This window comes from Danio aesculapii, chromosome 11 (assembly GCF_903798145.1).
Source record: "Danio aesculapii chromosome 11, fDanAes4.1, whole genome shotgun sequence".
Taxonomy (NCBI): domain Eukaryota; kingdom Metazoa; phylum Chordata; class Actinopteri; order Cypriniformes; family Danionidae; genus Danio; species Danio aesculapii.
The window spans coordinates 23,704,753-23,725,892 of record NC_079445.1 but is presented as its reverse complement, the minus strand read 5'-3'; the positions used below and the strand labels follow the sequence as shown (position 1 = coordinate 23,725,892).

Genomic DNA, 21,140 nt, shown 5'->3' with positions numbered 1-21,140 from the left:
CAAGACAAAAAAGAGCTAAAAGCAAATCGCCATGTTTTCTTTAACTCCCTTGATTATTCACAGATTAGACGAGACATGAAACGTACAGGACATAAACCACACAGTATAGCTTTGATGTTTTTTTTTTGGTAGGATATGAACCAACTGAGATCTTGCTGACTCGGCATACTATGCTGATTGCGAACGCTCATCTGAAGCTGTAAGACTCAGTGATTATTACATTTAGAAATTCAGCCAAAGTTCAGCATCCAGTTTCTGAATATTCTGAGTCATCATCACACTGACGATTGCTTTCAAATACAGGCTTCATGGATATAAGGTAAGAATCTGATTTTACTTGTAAAAGGTAATAAAAGATTAACAATCATCAATCTGGGATGTTTTATTATTTTATCAGTGTATGTTTGTGTTTTTAAGTGCTTAAATTGAGGTTGTTTTGTTTGAAAATTTGATTAATATTTAAAATTGCTTAATTTATTGTTTATTTTAATGTGTTTAAAAATCATGGCTTGTTTTTTTTTGTTTTGTTGTGTTTTTGTTGTTGTTTTTTGTTTTAAAATATTTTCATTCCAGATAAATGTTTTGTTTGTATTTTGTGTTGATTTGTATACTATTGTTTTGTTTCAGTTTGATGTAATTTTGTTTAATTTAGTTATTTTTAATTTTGTGAATTGTTTATTTTATTTTTATTTTATTTTATTTTATTTTATTTTATTTTATTTTATTTTATTTTATTTTATTTTATTTTATTTTATTTTATTTTATTGCATTGCATTGCATTAAATAATATGTAGATTATTAATTACTGTGACACATTAAAAGAGAAAGTTGTAATAAGGAAAAAAGAACCACTACAATAATTTACTTTTTGCACTTAAAAAGAGAAATTTGGACCTAACCGCGGGACACGGTCTGTGCACTAAAATTTCAATCCAGATAAATGTTTTGTTTTTATTTTGTGTTGATTTGTATACTATTGTTTTGTTTCAGTTTGATGTAATTTTGTTTAATTTAGTTATTTTTAATTTTGTTAATTGTTTATTTTATTTTATTTTATTTTATTTTATTTTATTTTATTTTATTTTATTTTATTTTATTTTATTTTATTTTATTTTATTTTATTTTATTTTATTTTATTTTATTTTATTTTGCCTTAACCAGAACTTACTAGAACCATATAGAAAAGTCAGGAAAATTTTGCCAAGATGGGTTTAAAACATGACCCAAACAAAAGTGAGTGCCATCTTTCAGGTGAGATGTTAATACCAATGTCCTGACTCTCTGTGGTCGATAAAAATGCAAGGATGTCCTTCAAAAAAAAAGAGTAGGGGTTTAAGCCCGGCATCCTGGCCAAATTTGTTCACTGGCCTCTGTCCATCGTGGCTTCCTAACCATCCCCATATTATAATTGGCTTCATCACTCTGTCTACTCTCCACCAATCAGCTGGTGTGTGGTGTGCAGTTTGGCGCAATATGGCTACTGCCGTATCATCCAGGTGGATGCCGCACACTGGTGGTGGATGAGGAGATTCCCCCAAAAATGTGTAAAGCACTTCGAGTGTCCAGAAAAGCGCAATATAAATGTAGAGAAATGTTATTATTAAAAAATTTACATTTCTATATAAAGTGTCCCAGGACATACAGGGCATTTCATTTAGGTCTCTGAAACTGCATAAGTAAAGGTATTTAGCATAACGAATAATAATTTTGAAAGCTGTATTAATGGTTTATCCAGCCATGTGTCTGATTTACATGTTTGCAAATAATGGCATGTCCCAACTACTTATTTGTAAAGCAAGCAGTCAGCATAATATCCTCTAGCTGCTGTGATTTACTGTGAAATATGACTTGCAGTCTGTGTCAGTGGAGAGTGATGGGTTTATAGCATTCTGCTAGTTGAGCTGGATCTGGTTAATCTGCTCTCTCCTATAAATGATGCAGATGGGCAGCTTGATGAGCTTTCATGTTGAGTCTGTGAGTTGTGGAGTGCTGGAGTTTGTCACATGCACTGCTGTAGCACTGAACTGTATAGACTGGTAGACAGTGCTCATACAGCTGCACTGACTGACAGACTGCACATGTGCAGGAGATTGTTTTCAGATGGAGAAACTTCCTGCTACTGTTTGTAATGTCGTTTATGATTGGATTCAGATTTTCCTTAAGGGAATTTATCAAAATTTGTTTTATTTTTGCAACTATTAAATACAGCTGAATTTTATATTCAATTAATAAATTTTATCCAACAGTAATTTAATTTAATTTAATTTAATTTAATTTAATTTAATTTAATTTAATTTAATTTAATTTAATTTAATTTAATTTAATTTAATTTAATTTAATTTAATTTAATTTAATTTAATTTAATTTAATTTATGATTGGATTCAGATTTTCCTTAAGGGAATTTATCAAAAAATAATTATTTTATTTTATTTTATTTTATTTTGATACTTTAAAATAAAGCTGTCTTTTATATTTAGTTAATTTATTTTATCCAACAGCAATTAAATTAAATAAAAGTTAATTTAATTAATTTAATTTTGCTGCTACTAAAATAAAGCAGACTTTTATATTCTGTTGATTTTATCCAACAGCAATTTAATTTAATTTAATTTAATTTAATTTAATTTAATTTAATTTAATTTAATTTAATTTAATTTAATTTAATTTAATTTAAATTAAATTAATTTAATTTAATTTAATTTAATTTAATTTAATTTAATTTAATTTAATTTAATTTAATAATTTAAATAAATTTTATTTTATTTCATTTTATTTTATTTTGCAACTATTATATAAACTGATTTTATATTCAATTAATTTATTTTATCCAACAGCAATTTAATTTAATTTAATTTAATTTAATTTAATTTAATTTAATTTAATTTAATTTAATTTAATTTAATTTAATTTAATTTAATTTAATTTAATTATTTTTTCATTTTATTTTATTTTCCTACTATTAAATAAATCTGTCTTTTATATTCAATTAATTTATTTTATCCAACAGCAATTAAATTAAATTAAATTACATTTTTATTTAATTTAATTTAATTTAATTTTGCTGCTACTAAAATAAAGCAGACTTTTTGATTCTGTCCATTTTATCCAACATCAATTTTATTTTATTTTATTTTATTTTATTTTATTTTATTTTATTTTATTTTATTTTATTTTATTTTATTTTATTTTGCAGCTACTGAATTAAAGCTTTTATATTTTATTCATTTATTTTATCCAACAGCAATTTTATTTTATTTTTAAACACTTATATTAAATTATTCATAATTATATTTATTAATTCTCTGGTATAAAATGTATACTGTTTTTATATTTATTTTTATTTTATTTAATATTTTATTATGTTGTGATGTGCCATCATAAGGAAGTAGCACCAAGAGCAGCCACTAAAACACAATTAAACAGATTTGAATCATTATATTCTATTGTTTATTTATTTTATTTGTTATTATTATTTTTAATTTTCCCAATCCCATGCACGTTATATAACACATACACCAACCCGCTGATAGACCTTTAGCAATTGCTTAAAATAGCAATTTTCCACTTATATCTTGTGCTGAAATAATTGCAGAACATTCATTAACAGGACCGAATCCTTCTTTCTTTGTCCTCTTGTCTCTCTCCCCTTTGTGTTCAGTCCATCAATGGGTGGGGCCAAGAGTATTGGGAGAGGCTGTCATTATAGACCAGCAGCCAATAGCAGACGCTGAAGCATAATTGACTTGAATAGGATATCCAACCCTTCCTCCACCTCCACACAAAGCACCATGCTGTGATTGCCTCCTTTTGTTAAGCTCTCTTTTCTCTCGCCACGTGCCAAGTGTTTTCGTCACAGCAGATGTCTGACACAATCTGCTCTAATCTCTGACTGGCATGACAGTGACTCCAAACTTGATTTGTGGCAGAATACGTATTTGCTTAAATAGGATAGTTCAGCCAAAAATGACCATTTACTCACCATTTACTCAAGTGGTTTTATACCTTTAACTCACTTATTCATATTGCTTTGTTAGTTACTTTCATTATAAACTGGACTAATATGCTGAATTATTCATGCTTCTATGTTAGTTACTCACATTATTCACTGGGATTTTAATACATATCAAAGTGGCAGTGTAAAATATGCTTATTTATTCATGCTGCGTGTGACTTTAGGTTTTATTATAAGGATTTGCACTTGTGTTTTGTTGTATATAGAATGACAATAAATGTTTTCACCTGACGTCATTGCTGACGCATGAAATTCAGATGGAGGTCAGGAAGTGATTTTTCTACATAGGAATTGCTATAAGAACATCAAAATGTGTCTGTTTTTTTGTTTATAATTGTTTAAATCAGCCAAAATAAGAAATGTCAAACAGTTTTTATGGACTTCCAAAAGATTTTGCTCATAAAGGGGGGAAGAAAACGGAAGAAAAGGCGGCATGTAATGAACATTTATTTAATACATCCATGTGGTCTTCTGTGTGTGCGGTATAAGTCAATTGGGAAAACAAAACTGGCCTTAGTGAATGAGTGCATGTGTGAATGCGAGAGTGTCTGTGTGTCTCCCAGTTCTAGGTTGCAGCTGGAAGGGCATCCACTGCATAAAATATATGCCAGAATAGTTGGTAGTTCATTAAACTGTGGCGACCATTGAAAAATAAGGGACTAAGCTAGATGAACATGAATGAATATTACTTATATTTATAATTTTCCACTAAGTTCATGTGTCGCATAAAATAAATGTGTAAATATTTACAATTTTACTTGGGAAACTCTAGTTAGCCTTGACGTATTACAATTTAAAAATATGACAATAAATTTTACCACAACACAATGTCATTTTTACAGTGTTGTAGCATTCATTAGCAAAGTGTAAATATTATAATATATACAGTATATACTACATTTTAATATAGTATGCTTTAAAAACATCATTATAAACAACTAATATTTTTCCATTGGGTCTTTTTTCTGTTGAACTAAAAAGTTGTTTTGACGAATGCCGATAACCGGTAGCCATTAACATTCATAGTAAAATTACAACAACAACAACAACAACAACAACAACAACAAAGACTATAAAAACAGCATTTTTCAATAATCCTTATTTTGTTCAACAGATTAAAGAATCACAAACATATTTGAGAGTGTATGTGTGTTTCCCAGTACTGGGTTGCAGCTGGAAGGGCATCCATTGCATAAAATATATGCCAGAACAGTTGGTAGTTCATTAAAGTGTGGCGACCATTGAAAAATAAGGGACAAAGCTGGATGAACATTAATGAATGAATATTACTTATATTTATTATTTTCCACTAAGTTCATGTTTCCCATAAAATAAATGTGTAAATATTTAGAATTTTACTTGGGAAACTCTAGTTATCCTTGACATATTACAATTGAAAAATTATGAGAGTAAATTTTACCACACCACAATGTCATTTTTACAGTGTTGTAGCATTTATTAGCAAAGTGTAAATATTATAATATTTACAGTATATACTACATTTTAATATAGTATGCTTTAAAAACATCATTATAAATAACTAATATTTTTCCATTGGGTCTTTTTTCTGTTGAACTAAAATGATATTTTGACGAATGCCGATAACCGGTAGCCATTGACATTCATAGTAAAATTACAACAACAACAACAACAACAACAACAACAACAAATACTATAAAAACAGCATTTTTCAATAATCTTCATTTGTGTTCAATAGATTAACAAATCACAAACATATTTGAGAGTGTATGTGTGTTTCCCAGTACTGGGTTGCAGCTGGAAGGGCATCCACTGCATAAAATATATGCCAGAATAGTTGGTAGTTCATTAAACTGTGGCGACCATTGAAAAATAAGGGACTAAGCTGGATGAACATTAATGAATGAATATTACTTATATTTATATGGAGAGAGATTAGACTCAATAATAATTCACGCAAAAGACACGATGTACACATGCGTAGCCAAATTCACGTACGTAAAATATTTATTTATACTTACAAAAACAATTCACATGCACAAAATAAAAATACATTTTCATAAAATACGTTTCACAAATGCAAAACACCATTTGCAAATATATAAGAGTGTACAAAAAGTTTTGAATGTTTAAAATTCACGAGTTCATCCTGAATGAGAATGTGCAAATCCTCTCTCACATACGACTCACTCTGAATACGAGTGTGTGCATTTTGAGACTATTTGAGACTACTAAATATTTTACGTACGTGAATTTGGCTACGCATGTGTACATCGTGTCTTTTGCGTGAATTATTATTGAGTCTAATCTCTCTCCATATATTTATTATTTTCCACTAAGTTCATGTATCACATAAAATAAATGTGTAAATATTTACAATTTTACTTGGGAAACTCTAGTTATCCTTGACATATTACAATTGAAAAATTATGAGAGTAAATTTTACCACACCAAAATGTCATTTTTACAGTGTTGTAGCATTTATTAGCAAAGTGTAAATATTATAATATATACAGTATATACTACATTTTAATATAGTATGCTTTAAAAACATCATTATAAACAACTAATATTTTTCCATTGGGTCTTTTTTCTGTTGAACAAAAAAGATGTTTTGACGAATACTGATAACCGGTAGCCATTGACATTCATAGTAAAATTACTACAACAACAACAACAACAACAACCACAACAACAACAACAACAAAGACTATAAAAACAGCATTTTTTAATAATCTTCATTTGTGTTCAACAGATTAACGAATCACAAACATATTTGAGAGTGTATGTGTGTTTCCCAGTACTGGGTTGCAGCTGGAAGGGCATCCACTGCATAAAATATATGCCAGAATAGTTGGTAGTTCATTAAACTGTGGCGACCATTGAAAAATCAGAGACTAAGCTAGATGAACATTAATGAATGAATATTACTTATATTTATAATTTTCCACTAAGTTCATGTATCACATAAAATAAATGTGTAAATATTTACAATTTTACTTGGGAAACTCTAGTTATCCTTGACATATTACAATTGAAAAATATGAAAGTAAATTTTACCACACCACACCACAATTTTTACAATGTTGTAGCATTTAGTAGCAAAGTGTAAATATTATAATATATATTTAATTTCTATATAATATAAATATATAATGATCTTCATTTGTGTGCAACGAATCACAAACATATTTGTATTATACATAAGATCAGTAAATAAATACAGAATTGATATTTTTGGGTGAACTGTTCCTTTGATTTAATCTCAATCTTAACACTATCGATTGAGCTAATGACCTGAAGGAATAAACAGTGTGTTTAATTAGAAGTGACACACAGAGGACAAATCTCTAAATGGATCATTCTATGGCGTTAAGACACCGCTCACAGCAAGGACAAGGGCGAGTATAGTCAATAGACAGGGTGTGTATTCGCTACGCTCGGCGCTAATGAATTTAAAAACCCTCTTTGATAAGGGCCAGCATGAGGTCTAATCATCAAAGATCCTTAACAACATGCCAGCTAATTAGATTAGCGTTTTCATCCGCTGCATGAAACACTTGCCTGTCTTTACCGATGCAAGTGCGAAAGAAAGCAAGAAAAGAGCTTCAGCTTTTGTTATTTCATAGGACGAGCTGTAAGCTGATGCTGCTGTTCAATTTTCAATCTTGTAGCCTTTAGGAGAGGTTTGGTCTTGCATATTGAGCGTCCTGCAGAGTTTACGTTAAACTGAGCCGGATGAACTATTGGATCATATCGGATTTGTGTGGTTAAGGTTGTGAAATTGTGTGTCCTTGCTCTCGACCTCCCACCTTTGCTTTCTTACACCGTCCTTCATAGCTGTTCATCCTCACTGCGGGACCGTTATATAACTGCGAGAGGCTGAATGATGATTCAGTAGATTTGCTCTCTGGGTTTCATTCCCTGAGGGCTTTAGCCAGTTTCTCCCTGTCAGAGTGTGTTTGTACCTGTGCAGTATAGTACTATAACAGTATTTTAGCAGATTGTGTACTTTGCACAGTGTGTACATTTTATTTATGCATGAAAATGTGCAGTGCACCTTTTGCTGAACGGAATCATTTATCAAATCTTTTTTCAGCATGACATATTGGAATTTATTGGAAGTTACTAATGAAAAGAAGCAAAAATAGATTAATTCATTAAGTTTATTGGGCAATTGTTATCATTATTTGACACGGGAAATATATACAGTGGAAGTCAAAATGATTAGCCCTCCTGGTGAGCAGATTATTTCAACATTGGAATTAGCATAACTCCTTTCTATTTACGAATTTATTACTAATAATAATTAATAATAATTATTTGCCTTTACCATGATGACATAATGTGTACTTATTTAGCAAGATACTACTTATTAAGGCTGCACGATATTGGAAAAATACAACATTGCAATTTTTTATTGCGATATTTATTTATTTGTTTGCGAGAAATATTGCTTAACGAATACGATATCACTTAGATAAGTTGAATACCTATTTGAAAAGAATTGATTATTTTAGATTGATTTGGATTGCATAAAATATAATAAACAATCTACAAGCATAGATAAATTCAATTAAGAAAAAGATACAAATTTAAAAAATTATTTATTTAATAAATTGTTTTATTTTTTCAGAGGAGTCAAACTGTATTCAGGTATACAGTAATTGAATAATCAAATGTAAAATAATACTGTATTCTTTTTTAGAATGTAATGTAGTCTTCTTTTTAGAAACAATTCAATAAAATTAATCGTTGTTACTTTGTCAATGGTACAAATGGTACAGTTTCTTATGTCTAAATGCTTTTAAAACTCTCACACAGTTACAGGCCTCAAAAAACACTTGCGGAACAATAAATAATAATCCACATTCAACATTGCATATCCATGACAACGAAAGATCACATTGCGATATCGATGCTGAAACAATATATTCAGGGCCGGCGCGTCCATAGAGGCGACCTCCTTCACCACCCGCGATCCTCAGCAGTTATATCCACGCCTATAGGGCGGCAGAATAGAGAGGGTGGCGTCCGCGACAGTGAGGGGCTAAGTTATATGCGCGAATAACCCCCCACCCCGCCCTGGTCTTCACTTCACTTTCATCTGCGACACCCCCTCCCCCACCGGTCCTCACTTTACTACTAATGGGTTCCTTTCATTTTCACTTTCGGGTTGAGGGCTGCAAGATCGTCCTTTGCCTAGAGCGGCAGTTCAGCTTGCTCCAGCCCTGGATATATTGTGCAGCCCTACTACCCTACTACAGTGTTCGTGTATTCATGAAAAATCCTGAAGTGCCTAAAAATATTTTTCTTAAAATTGTTTTAGTTTAGTTTTTTTAACCGCTTCTATTCCAGCCAAATGAAAAGAAATAAGAAAAAATATTATAGGAAATAATGTGAAAAATTCTCTCGGTCTGTTAAACATCACTTGGGAAATATTTGAAAAAGAATAAAACATTTCAGTGGAGGGCTAATAATTTTGACTTTTACTGTGGATACTGTAGGACAGAAAATCATGGGAAAATGGGAGATTTCTTCTCAAAATGGCAAGTTTTTAAAGTTACAAATTCACAATTCTAAGAAAAAAGTCTGTATGTAAAATGTATTTTGCAATTTTGTCAGTTATAGACTTTCAAGTCAGTAACTAACAAAATTGTGAAATATCTTTATCTAGTTTAAAAAGTATGCAACATTGCGAGCTCAATATGGAATTCAATTAAGCATCTTGCTGTTTAGTCAGTTATAGACTTGGAATTGCAAGTAAAAAATGATATCAACAGAGCAAAACAGACTTAACTTGATGCATAACTAAATATCATATTGAGCCCAGAATATCACATACTATGTTTTAAATTATTTTCTATATATTTATTTGGCATACTTAAAGATATTAAGCAGTATGCAGAGTATTCTGTGCAAAATGCATTAAGCAGCCATTATTGAATTCCAAGCCCAGTCTCTGACCTTGCTTTGATTAAAAAAAAACTGCAATGTCTGGAGTGACGTGTAACCTCTTTCTCTTTAGCCTGGCCTCCTATATGAGCCAGCATTAAGCCTTTTTTTAATCAACACTCCAAGTTTTGAGAGCAGTCAGTGGCAGCCCAAGAAGGATTTAAGACGTTAGATGGACTTGGGCAGAAAAGAGGACACATGTCTTTCATGTATTATTGCTGGCCTACTTTGATCATTTTTTAATTGCACCGGGAAAATCTGCCTTTGCTGTCGTTTACAATTTAAAAGGGACATATTATGCCTCTTTTCTTAAGATGTACAATAAATCCCCAAAAAGTATCTATCAAGTCACAGTTAAAAATTATTATTTATTATACATAAAACAAAAATTCATTAAAAAAAATTATTTTAATCAGTTAATCAGATTTGAACTTTTTTTTTTAGTTATACAAAGTTTAACTTAACATTTTTAGTCAGACTGACTGGTGTAAGTCTAGAGAAAAGATTTTAACATTTTCAAACATTTGATTCAACTAAAATATGTGGGCAGCAGAAATGTCTTTGCAGTGTAGCTTGTTGAATAAAAAAGAGACATTTTTGTGTGTCCCTTTAAATGCAAATGAGCTACTGCTTTTCAGATGAGGGAGGAGCCTTTGCACTCTGACAACCTATAAACAACAAAACATGCAAATCTCATGCAGTCAACGTGTCAGAAATAACCAGCACAAACCTTACATGTCCAAATCAGAGTCAGGAAGCAGGATGATTCTAAAAAAGGTTAGTGGATAAAACTAATCGACTAGAATGTTACACTAATTACATTGTTAGTACAATTTTTTATCTTTATGGAAAATGTAAAAGGTTTGTCATCTGAGTGTACAGTGTCTAATAAGAGGCTGATTACACCGAACACGCTTTTTAAAGAACACAAAGTGCACCCTTCTGCCTTTTTTGTTGACAAGAAAAAAAGAAATGCACTGCACTTTTTATGTTGCTAGGCAACCACTGAATTAGCTGCGTATTGTGGAGAGCACTGCTGTTGATGTTGTTATAATATTGTAATATTTAATAATATTGTGATATGCACGATTTGTGAGATCATACAGCTCCGGATAACTTGTAGCAGTGACTACTAATCTCTTCTTCATGTTTAAAAGTATCTGTAGTTGTCTTAACAATTCAAACACTGGCATCACATCAACTGAAACCCCACCTTTGCTACCCCAAATTAACCCCAAAATATGTGAATGATGTACCTTGCTTTTTCTGCTTTTTCCAAATTGACTAAATGGCAATAATGAAATTTAAGCACAATAGTGAACTGCTGCAAGGGTACTGTGGGTGGAATTGTGCAGATAAAATGGCGGTAATATAAATTAAGATCTCCTTCCTACATAACTAGGTGAGTGAAATCTGAACAGCATGTTTTTCCACACGTTTGCAGAGAAAGCCAATCTAAACAAAGTTACTGGTTTGTCCTTTTTCCCATTTTCTGGGTTGGTAGTTGGGGACCAGATTATAGCAATTAAACATGGAAAAAGACAAATTTTCATGATATTTCCCCTTTAATTGAAGGCTTCTCAAATCTGCAATGAAGCGGATGAAAAGAGTGTTGCGTATTTGGCACTGACAGTACAGTGGGCATGTTACAGTATGTAGAAAGGGACATGATGATAATTGCTGTGTGTCTCTGGAAGGACTCTGGGAAATGCAGTTCTCTAGTGAATGAGGGCATGTGCTTTCCTCAGGGACTGAAGCCAGCTCACAGTGTGTGAGAGGATGCTGAACAAGAGTCATCCTTGATGTTTTGCAGCCCAGAGCGGAAGGAAAGAGACAGAGAACTGGGGAAAGCAAGGCAGTGCTAAGTATAGAATTATAACCATTGGAGCTTCATCCCACTGGGCTCAACCATAGCTGTTCAGCCTCCAATGATGACTATGATCCTCTGGGGGACATGACTGGTCGTAGGGCTTGAGACGGATACACGCTGTATGTTTTTAGGCACAGTTTTGCTGTGTGGGGCTTTAGGATGCGGAAGAGATTTGTTTTTGCATTTAGGGGAGGTGATTTCAAACAGGGCAGCATAGTCCTCTAGAGGGGCGATAGACAAAGTTATTATAGTTAAAAATGAAAAACTTTTAATCTTTACAAAATGTTGATTGAAATTTGAGAATTTATTTAAATTAAAACTAATTACTAAAAATAAAATAACAAATAATAATATTTGCTTTAAAAAACTGTCAAATTATATTTATATATATAATATATGTATATAAACAGTTCTGTCTGGTTCTTGAATTTGATTGGCTGATAGCTGTGCGATATTCTGCAAATAACCACTCATACAGCCTCTGAACTCTTCACCCTTTTGTGTATTACTCCTCCCACATACAGCAACAAGCAGAGGACACTCTACAGTTTGACAAATATTGCTGCTGTTGGGCAACAGAATGTACTTTTGAGGCTTTTTTTAGTTAAGAATATAGTTGTTTAGATTGCAATATTATAATTTTGGAGCATCAGATGCAGTGCATCGGCCGCCATCAGCCTGTTTGTGCAGACCAAAGAAAGTGATGTTTGACGTTCCGCCACAAGATGGTGACAGAGGCCATGCAAAAAACCCTTAGAGGGGGGAAAAAAAGCATTTTCTCAGCATAAATTTTAAACTACAGCTGAACAAATCATTATAAATCAGGCAAGTGACATTCCTAGTCGATCTCTGTGTTTTGTATTGCTGTATTTATACCACAGAAACTGGTAGTGTTTGCTTTGCTCTGGCTTTTTCGGGGTTAATTATTGCGTAATCCCGATTGCAACAGAGAAATACTGGGAAATCTTTGAAGACTGATGGCATTTCATGCCGTTCAGCCTTGTAATCTTAAAATATGAGCAAAAATGACCTGTTTTGTCATCACTTTAGACATTACACTAGAGAATCATTCAAATACTAACTCTAAAGTGACGTTTGTGAACTGGCATCGGTTTCTGCTGTTCTGACGTCAGCTGCAGATGTGAATGAATGGCGGAAGAACGTGTAGTTCCTCGTACAAAAGGAGTTTTGAGAGTCTCTATGTTTGATTTTCTTTTTTTATACACACGATTATACTTTCGAACTGGTTGTATATATCAATATCAATATCATTCTCGCAGCAGTGCGATATGTCTGTAAATTGGCACTGGTGGGGGGCATTAAGGCATTCGGCCTGCGACCTTGAGCCAACTCACGCCTCACACCAGTACTGCTATACAACCAAATAGCATTCATAGCATGCCATATATGCTCATCTATATATATATATATATATATATATATATATACTCACAATAAGCAATACGCTTTATTTAATTTGACATTTTTTATATATGTTATATTTATATGTGTTGTATTATATATTTAAATATTTTCTGACATTTAATGTTTATTATTGTCATTTCAATTAACCCTAAAATAACCCAAACAAAGATTAAATATAGTAATATTTAATTTCATTTTTAGTAACATGTAGTTTTAACAATATTTAATATTTTAACTTTTTAAATTTAAATGAAGTATAAATAATCATCAAATTTATAGCATAAATAAGTCAACTATCTTCTCATCTAGCATTTTGCAATGTTGTTAAAAGTCATATTAGCACAATAAACCAACAATAATTTTTTTTTTTTTGTCAATAACTTGGGAAAAAATCATAATCTTCCACATAATATTACATATTTCACATGCAATATAATATTGTTTAGATCAAATACACCTGCTGTTATCTTATGAGAAAACGTACTATAACGAAATTTTAGTATTTGGGGTCTTTGGTCTTAAAATATTTAATAACCTCAGGTACTGGTAATTACCATCACTCAAGAATCAATTTAGCTTGTACAGTATGCAAGCTCTATGCTGGCTAATATTGTACAGTCTGGGAAGCAATGATCATAAAGGACTGAAAAATAGCACACAGTTTGCATTCGTTTCTAATTAGATTATAACTTGCACATCCAAATTTCTGACACAGCAGTGAGCTGAAGAACTATTTCAAGAGCTAATTTGCTTAATCGTTCTTTACTTTGGCCTCCAGACGCATCTGTCCCCATTTGCACAGTTGTTTACTTACACAGTTGTGTCATATATGACTTCTAATGCTAATGTGGCTCCCAGGTTGGCTCCTGAATTGCTGCACAAAGTCTGCCACTACTAGAAAAATCTGCATTGAAATATCTGCACTGACAGCTGGACATGTTTGAAGGTTTTTATACTAAAACATTCAAGATCTCTTGCCCTTGATGTTGCTCTCATTCATTATGGTTCATTAATGCTTGTTCATGGTTTCAGCTTTATTTGCATGCAGTTAGCATGTCCTGAAGCCCATGTCTTTCTCTCTCGGGCACTGAGTGGTCTCTGCTCATCTGTCCTGATTTACCACAGCTCTGCTGATGTAGGCCATGGGAAAAGAGCCTGCTCTCATGTCTTCAGAGCCAATAAAGTCAAAGGATGGCTTCCTAATATGGACAAATCTCCAACATAGTGGCACCACCTCTATATTTTCCCCAACATATCCTCTCACAAATGCTCTTCCTTGAAATTTATTTTCATTAATGCATTTTAAATCAGTTTTCATAGAATATGCAGCTCAACCATTTGAAATATTGATAATGATCTTTCAAGAAGCATATTAGACTAATATCTATAGTAAAGACTACAGTAACTGTCATTATAGGTATACATTTCATTTTAAACAGAAAACAGCTACTAACTGTTATACCATGTTTTTATTCAATAAGTTAGTACTCTGGTGAGACCTTGTGAGCATTTTAAAGATAAAAAACAACTTAGTGACACCAAACATTTCAATGAAATAGTTGGTTTTGTTTATGTGCTTCCTTCTGCTTTCATTTGTTCCTATTGCAAGTTATTTCTATGGTTGCTCAGTGCTTAAAGGGTAAGTTCACACAAAACATAAATTCTGGCTTTCATCATTTCATCTAACCCTTGACTTGTTCCAAAATATTTTGAGTTTTTTTTGTTCTGTTGAGCACAAAAGAAGATAATTTGAAGAATGTTAGAAACCTTTAACCATGACATTCATAGTAGGAAAAACAAGTTATATCAAAGTCAATGGTTAGATGTTTCCAGCATTCTTCAGAAAATCTTCTACAAGTCAAAGGAGAGTAAAAGATGGTAGGACTTTGGGCAAACTAACCCTTTAACTGATTATGCTCACCTGTGACTTGTTTGGTTACTATTTTACCCACATATCTAATTACTTACTTTAGTTCTTCATTTGGCCTTTATTTTGTTTAAATATATAAAGCACTTTTTTTTCAATTAAAATAAATCTGCATATGAGATTTGCTGGGCCCCTTGATTTAGCTGTACCGTAACATTGATAAATATTGCTGCTGTTGGACAACATAATGTAGTTTTGAGGCTTTTTTAGTCAAGAATGTAGTTGTTTAGATTGCAGCTATGCAGTTTATTTGTAAGGATAGTACCTATTTTTAAATATTTATAATTTTGGAGCATCAGATTCAGTGCATCGGCTGCCATCAACCTGTCCTAGCAGACCAAAGACAGTGATGGTTGAGGTTCTGCCACAAGATGGCGAGAAAGACCGCATAAAAAAATCCTTAGGGGAGAAAGAAGCATTTTCTCAGCGTAAATTTCAAACTACAGCTGAACAAATCATTATAAATCAGGTAAGCGACATTCTGAGTCGATCTCTGTGTTTTGTATTTTGCAGTGGTGTATTTAAACTACAGAAACTGGTAGTGTTTGCTTTGCTCTGGCTTTTTTGGGGTTAATTATTGTGAAATCTGCGACCTCGAGCCAACGCATGCCTCCCACCAGTGTAAAAAATGGACTTTCATTAAAAAAATTAAAAGATGGTAGGACTTTCATTTTAACTGATTATACTCACCTGTGTCTTGTTTGGTTACTATTTTACCCATGTATTTAATCGCTTACCTTAGTTCTTCACTTTTGGCCTTTTTTTGTTTAAATATATAAAGCACTTTTTTAAATTAAAGTAACTCTGCATTAGAGATTTGCTGGGCCCCTTGATTTAGCTGTACCGTAACATTGAACAGTAGTAATGAAAAAAGGGGAAATAACTACTGGAGTAAAAAGTCTATCAATAATATTCATAATAAAAAAAAAGAAAAAAGAAAATATACTCTATTTATATATAAATAGAGTAACTAAAATTCCTCATGGTTTGATATTATATAAGAGTTTTGCCTAGCTGTCAGGTCAAAACTATGAGCCATTTTGACAAATAAACTTTCGAACTTTGCCATGTTGCAATCTTTGACCATGTCCATGTACAGCAAGTTCCCTATTCAACCTGGTTAATGATCAGTGGACAATTCAGAAGGTCAGTTTGCTAGCCTTTGTGGATCACGTGTGCCACAAAGTGACAGGATCTGGACACTGTCTAAACTTTATGGGTCATAATACTGTCAGAGCAGAGGACACCATAATCTCCTGCTCTTTTTTTCCCCTCTCTCCGTGGTTCGTCTATGTTAAAGGGCCAGCTCTCTGTTAATTTACACACCCTCAGGCCATCCAAGAAATGGGTCATGTTTTCTACTTCAGTAGAACATTGAAGATGATTTTAAGCTGAAATCGTGATCCTTGGTGATTCGTAATTGTATTTTAGTACTATCACTTTTTAACTCCATGTTATTCTTTTTTGTTTTTATTATTATTTTTTATTATTTTATGTTATTAACTAATTTAAGATAAAAAATAATCCAACAGGAAATTGTATCTTTATCTTGGTCAATTTTGTGAAATTATGTTTTACATCATCTAAAATCTGTATACATAAGCCTTCTATTAATGTATGGTGTTAGGATTGGACTTCCAGTCATGACCTTCTGTTAGGATTGGACAGTTTAGAAATTTGGAGGTATAATTATTTGAAAATCTGAAATATGAGGGTTAAAAAAATAAAAATGAATAAATAAAACGTCTTTAAAGTTGTCTAAATTAATTTTATAGCCATGCATATTAATAATAAAATTAATAATAAACGTTTTATATATTTATGATCTGAGATTTACCAAATATTGTCACAGAACATTCAATTCAATTCAATTCACCTTTATTTGTATAGCGCTTATACAATGTAGATTGTGTCAAAGCAGCTTCACATAAAGGGTCATAGTAAATAGGAACAGTGTAGTTCAGTTTGTAGTGTTTAAATTCAGTTCAGTTTAGCTCAGTTCAGTGTGGTTTAATAATCACTACTGAGAGTCCAAACACTGAAGAGCAAATCCAACGATGCGCAGCTCTATAGATCCTGAACCATGCAAGCCAGTGGCAACAGCGGAAAGGGAAAAAAACCATCACTAAATGGCGAAAGTGAAGAAAAAAAACCTTGAGAGAAACCAGGCTCAGTTGGGCACGACCATTTTAATTTCTCTGCTGGCCAAACGTCTTGTGCAGAGCTGCAGTCTCAGCGGCGGAGGCTGGAAGCTGGCCTCAGCGAAGACTTGTCTGTCTCTGGAGCGTCACAGGAATCAGTCTCATGTTCTCCACTCCTCCATGACCACCACAGTAGCTGCTCAGGATACGGCCTGGTCCAGGATATGGAAACCTTGGGATCATCTCGTCGTTGGTCTTGGATCGAATCAGTGACTCTGCATAGTCTGAGGGCCTCGGGAAGAGTATCCCCAGGTGGAAATGGAGAATAAAGAAAATAATTAGCGTAGCTGCTGTTCATAGTGTATATAAACAAGATGCAGAGCCTGTGTGGAAGCCCACTAAGTGGTGCACTGAGTGTATGCTTTACTAAACAGATAGGTCTTTAATCTAGTTTTGAATTGGAACATGAATTTTAATTCATCGTAATAGGATTTTTAGCATAAAAGAAAAATAAATACATAATTTGTCTCAATGTAAGCAAAAATGTTTGTACAAATATTCACCTGCAACATAAAACTGGTCAATTAAAAAAACAATAAAATAAATAAATATATATTATTTTTTTAGTATTATATGATAGTAGTATTATAGTTTAGTATTATTATTTATTGTATTTTTACCATGTTCTCTGAGGTCCTAATTGAGTTATTGTTATATTTATTCTAATATACCATATATTAAGAAAATAGAGGGAATGAGGAATAGAATTACAAGCAATGTAAATAGTTCATAAATAACTTGTGCAATTATTAACCATTTAAGAAACAGATTTGGTGTGCATACTCTAAAAAACCCTCATGGTACATTAATGTTGAACCATGTTCATTCTGAAATACAATAATATAGTAATCATTTGCCTTGAGTATTCGTTTTGTGTTACCTTTATACATTTTTTAACTAAAAAAATGTGTAGCCATGGACTTGCATTTTATGAAGTACCACCATTTCAGCTATGTTTTTCTTTGAAGAAGAAGAAAAAGGTCCCCTATGTCATAGATTCTCTGAGAGTGAGTAATTTAACAGTATTTTTTGAGACTGTTCTTTGCGAACAATCTCTTTGCGCTCTACACCCTGGGAAAACTACCCTCTTCAGCATGGTTGACCTGGTCACCTGCTGTTGGTTGAAAAGCTCATTCTTATGTCTTTTTGTCAGGTTAAACCAGGTAAAGCTCAGATGAGAAGCAGAGAATCAGAGGAGCGGCAGCTGGGAGGAACTTGCAGCCTCCGCAGAAGCATGAAGATCTGATAACAATAGACTTGTTTTTCTCTAACAAAGGAGTTGTCATGGTATTTCCCCAGCATTCTCTCTAGGCCAGAACATACTGATTTAGTTGAAAAGCAGAGTAATACCACAGATGTGCTGTGGAGGTAAAGCTTTGTGTTCTCCCAATGATAACCAACTAAAATAACCTTTTTAAGCAGAAAAACACCCCAGATGATAAAGCCAAGTATATTGCAACTAGTGGGCGATAGGACACAAATTAAATTATGTCATCTCATATCCTGATACTGATGTGTATCACAATATAGTATAAGTTCTGTAATTTCAATTTATATATATATATATATATATATATATATATATATATATATATATATATATATATATATATATATATATATATATATATATATATATATATATATATATATGTATATATATATATATATATATATATATATATATAATATTTAAATATATAATATTTATAAATAATATTTATACAACAGTTCTGACTGGTTCTTGAATCTGATCAGTTAACCGTACGATACACTGCAAATAACAGTACTCGTACAGCCTCTTCATCCTTCACCCTTGTGTATTACTCCGCCCACATACAGCGACAAACAGAGGACACTCCACATTGTGTCAAATATTGCTGCTGTTGGACAACATAATGAACTTTTGAGGCTTTTTAGTTAACAATGTAGTTGTTTAGATTGCAACTATGCAGTGTATTTATAAGGATAGTGCATATTTTAAACATTTGTAATTTCGGAGAGACAGCGTGTCGACTGCCATTACCCTTTCTTTGAGCAGAGCAAAGACGGTTGACGCTCTGCCACAAGATGGTGACAGAGACCACATAATAAGCCCTCAGAGGAGAAAAACAGCTACAGCTGATCAAATCATTATTAAACTGGTTAGTGACCTTTCTGAGTCGATCACTCTCTTTTGTATGTTGTAGTGTTGTATTTACAGTATATCATATAATTGTACGTTAGTGTCTTGAGTGTGAGAAAGGACTCAAATATCAGGAATGTGCGTATTTTGTGTTGGCCACTCTTTGTATAGTTTGTATATAAAATTTTGTTGGCCATCTGATTGTTTCTAATGAGTCTCCTGTTTTCATTACTGCACTCTAGTTCAGTAAACAGAAAGAAAGAAAGAAAAAATGCCCGCATGTGTTTAGCGTTTTTCCTTATGGCAAACACAACAGTAATCAGTGTTGGCACTGCTTTGGCTTTTTCTGGGTTATTTATTGTGATATCCCAATTGCAACAGAGAAATACTGGGAAATTTCTGTAGACTGATGGCATGTCATAATCTTAAAATGTCAGCAAAATAATCTGTTTTGTCATCACTTTAGACATTACTCTAGAGAATCATTTAAATACTAGCTATAAAGTAACGTGTGTGAAGTAGCAATGCTTTCTGCTGTTCTGACGCCAGCTGCAGATGTGAAGGAATGGCGGAAGAAAGTAGTTCCTCAAAAAAAGTATTTTTGAGACTCTCTGTGTTTGATTTTCTTTTTATATACTACACGATTATGCCATCAAACTGTTGTATAAGCACAATATCACACTTGTAGCAGTGCGCTATGGCTGAATATCGTCACTGGTGGGACACTAAGAAGCTCGGCCTGTGGCCTCGTGCCAAGGCACGCCTCCCACCATTGCTGATATACAGCATATCGCACTCCTACTCATGATATTGCTCGTATATAGCACATGTAAAGGACTATTTCTTTTTTACATTTTAAAGTATATACTCAGAAATGTACTCATTTAGATATGATCATATTTCTGACTTTATACAGAACTTAAGAGAACTTAAAATGTTTGATCAATAATGTAGAAATATAAAATAAAGATGAATAAAATATAAAAGACTTTTCAAAAACTAATGATTACAGGCCCAACATAAACTAAAAACCTAAAAATATTGCTAAATAAAATCCAAATTGTAAACATTGTACTTTCAAGACTGCAATAAATAAATATTAATAAAATATAAAAAAAAACTTTTGGATGGATGATGGATGGATGGATGGAGAGAAGGATGGATGGATGGATTGTTCGATGGATTGATTGATGAACGGGTGGGTGGGTATATGGATGGTTGGATGAATTGATAGACAGATGGATGGATGGTTCAATGGATGGATGGATTGTTCGATAAATGGATGGATGGATGGATGATTCGATTATGGATGGATAGATAGATGGATGGATGAACGGTTGATTGATGGATGAATTGTTCGATGGATGGATGGATTGTTCGATGGTTGGATGGATGGATGGATGGAGAGAAGGATGGATGGATGAATGAATGGATGGATGGATTGTTCGATGGATTGATTGATGAACGGGTGGGTGGGTGGGTATATGGATGGTTGGATAAATTGATAGACAGATGGATGGATGGTTCAATGGAAGGATGGATGGATGGATTGTTCAATAAATGGATGGATGGATGGATGATTCGATGATAGATGGATGGATGAACGGATGATTGATGGATGAATTGTTCGATGGATGGATGGATT

The 21,140-nt window shown here is 32.6% G+C and overlaps 1 protein-coding gene across 5 annotated transcripts in view; it reads left to right on the top strand.

Annotated features, from left to right (window-relative positions):
- The first annotated feature begins 219 nt into the window (after window positions 1–219).
- plekha6 (pleckstrin homology domain containing, family A member 6) overlaps window positions 220–21,140 on the top strand; it is a 179,336-nt gene continuing 158,415 nt past the window's right edge. For 4 of the 5 annotated variants that reach the window (XM_056468260.1, XM_056468258.1, XM_056468256.1 and 1 more), the window contains exon 1: window positions 220–319. In XM_056468260.1, coding sequence (XP_056324235.1) covers window positions 309–319 — 11 coding nt within the window. In that variant the 5' untranslated portion in view covers window positions 220–308. The remainder of the gene's footprint in view (window positions 320–21,140) is intronic. The other variant, XM_056468262.1, reaches the window with a different exon arrangement.